We start from the raw sequence: 2,005 nt of genomic DNA, 5'->3' as shown, positions 1-2,005 counted from the left end.
GTTATTCCCAGTTTTCCATGGGAATTCCGGTTATTCCCAGTTATCACGCTCTGCTGCCTGTTCAAGTGCCGCATTCCACGCACTCGGAAGGAGATCGAGGCTCGCTACGCCCAGCGCAAGGCGGCCAAATCCTACGCGGATAAACTGGAGACGGTGCCGCCCCTCGGGGAGCTCACCGACATTCCCGGAGGTAATTCCTGCTTTTCTTTGGAATTCTGGGAGGGGAAATTCCCTCCCTGAGCTCACCGACATTCCTGGAGGTAATTCCCGCTTTTCTTTGGAATTCTGGAAGTAAAAATTCCCTCCCTGAGCTCACCGACATTCCCAGAGGTAATTCCTGCTTTTCTTTGGGATTCTGGGAGTGTAAAGTCCCTGAAAGAGCTCAGTGATGTTCCCAGACATAATTCCCACTTTTCTTTGGGAATTCTGGGAGCTAAAACTCCCTCACTGAGCTCACCGACATTCCCGGAGGTAATTCCTGCTTTTCTTTGGGAATTCTGGGAGGGGAAATTCCCTCCCTGAGCTCATTGACATTCCCAGAGGTAATTCCCATCTTTTCTTTGGGAATTCTGGGAGTGCAAAGTCCCTAAAAGAGCTCAGTGATGTTCCCAGACATAATTCCCACTTTTCTTTGGGAATTCTGGGAGGGGAAATTCCTGCCATGAGCTCATCAACATTCCCAGGGGTAATTCCCGCTTTTCTCTGGGAATTCTGGGAGTAAAAATTCCCTCCCTGAGCTCATCAATATTCCCGGAGGTAATTCCTGCTTTTCTTTGGGAATTCTGTGCTTCCCTGAGCTCACCGACATTCCCAGGGGTAATTCCCATTTTTTCTTGGGATTCTGGGAGTGTAAAGTCCCTAAAAGAGCTCAATGATATTCCTGGATGTAATTCCCGCTTTTCTTTGGGAATTCTGGGAGGGGAAATTCCCTCCCTGAGCTCATTGACATTCCCAGAGGTAATTTGAATTTTCTTTGGGAATTGTGGGAGCACAAAGTCCCTCCCTGAGCTCATCAATGTTCCCAGAGGTAATTCCCGCTTTTCTTTGGGAATTCTGGGAGGGGAAATTCCCTCACTGATCTCCAAGATGTTCCCAGGGGTAATTCCTGCTTTTCTCTGGGAATTCTGTGCTTCCCTGGGCTCACTGACATTCCCAGAGGTAATTCCCGCTTTTCTCTGGGAATTCTGGGGGGGGAAATTCCCTCAGTGAGCTCACCGACATTCCCAGAGGTAATTCCCGCTTTTCTCTGGGAATTCTGGGAGTGCCAAGTCCTTCAATGAGCTCAGTGACATTCCCAAAGGTAATTCCAAATTATTTTTGGGAATTCTGGAAGCTAAAACTCCCTCCCTGATCCCACCAACATCCCCAGGGTTATTCCCACTTTTTATTTGGGAATTCTGGCACCACAAAATTCCTCCCACATTCCCAGCAGCAGATCCGGATTTTGGGATAAACCCTTTGGAAAAGAGGGAATTTTCCTGTCGTTTCCAGCTGGAATAATTCCTCCATTCCCAAATTAAACTTGGGAAAATCCCTCAAATCCCATTTTTTTCCAAATTCCGCTAAAAAAACTCCGTCAAATTCCGCTTTTCCCGCTTTTCTGAATTTTCTGGGAATGGCAATTCCAAACTTTTCCTGGGAAAAAAACCCTGGAATCCTCATCCCGTTTTCCCATCCACTCCCGACTTTCCCGTCAGGAAATCGGGAATCCAATCCCATCTTTCAAATCCCAAATTCCCATTTATTCCAAAGGAATCCCAGCAGGGTTTGGAATTGCTCATTCCCGGTTTTTTTCTCCCCCTCTGGAATTTTTTCTCACTCTCCTTTCCTGATTCCGTAGGAAATTCCATTCCCGAAAATCTCCTCCCTCCCTCGGGCCAATCCCGAGCTCTGCGCTCGCTGCCGGTGCTGAAGGAAGAGGATGAGATGATTTTCCAAGGAATTTAGGGAATTCTCATTCCCACCCTCCTCTGGCTTCTCTTTTCCAAGATTTCCTCGGATTTTC

At 47.6% G+C, this 2,005-nt stretch overlaps 1 protein-coding gene across 1 annotated transcript in view; it reads left to right on the top strand.

Moving 5' to 3' along the window:
- The window catches only part of TMIE (transmembrane inner ear), a 13,222-nt gene extending 11,223 nt beyond the window's left edge, over nt 1-1,999 (top strand). The window contains exons 3-4 of the mRNA XM_033512164.1: nt 41-190; nt 1,841-1,999. Coding sequence (XP_033368055.1) covers nt 41-190; nt 1,841-1,947 — 257 coding nt within the window. The 3' untranslated portion in view covers nt 1,948-1,999. The remainder of the gene's footprint in view (nt 1-40; nt 191-1,840) is intronic.
- Nucleotides 2,000-2,005: the final 6 nt, after the last annotated feature.

This window comes from Parus major, chromosome 2, assembly GCF_001522545.3.
Source record: "Parus major isolate Abel chromosome 2, Parus_major1.1, whole genome shotgun sequence".
Classification (NCBI taxonomy): domain Eukaryota; kingdom Metazoa; phylum Chordata; class Aves; order Passeriformes; family Paridae; genus Parus; species Parus major.
This window is presented reverse-complemented; position numbering and strand designations above follow the sequence as displayed.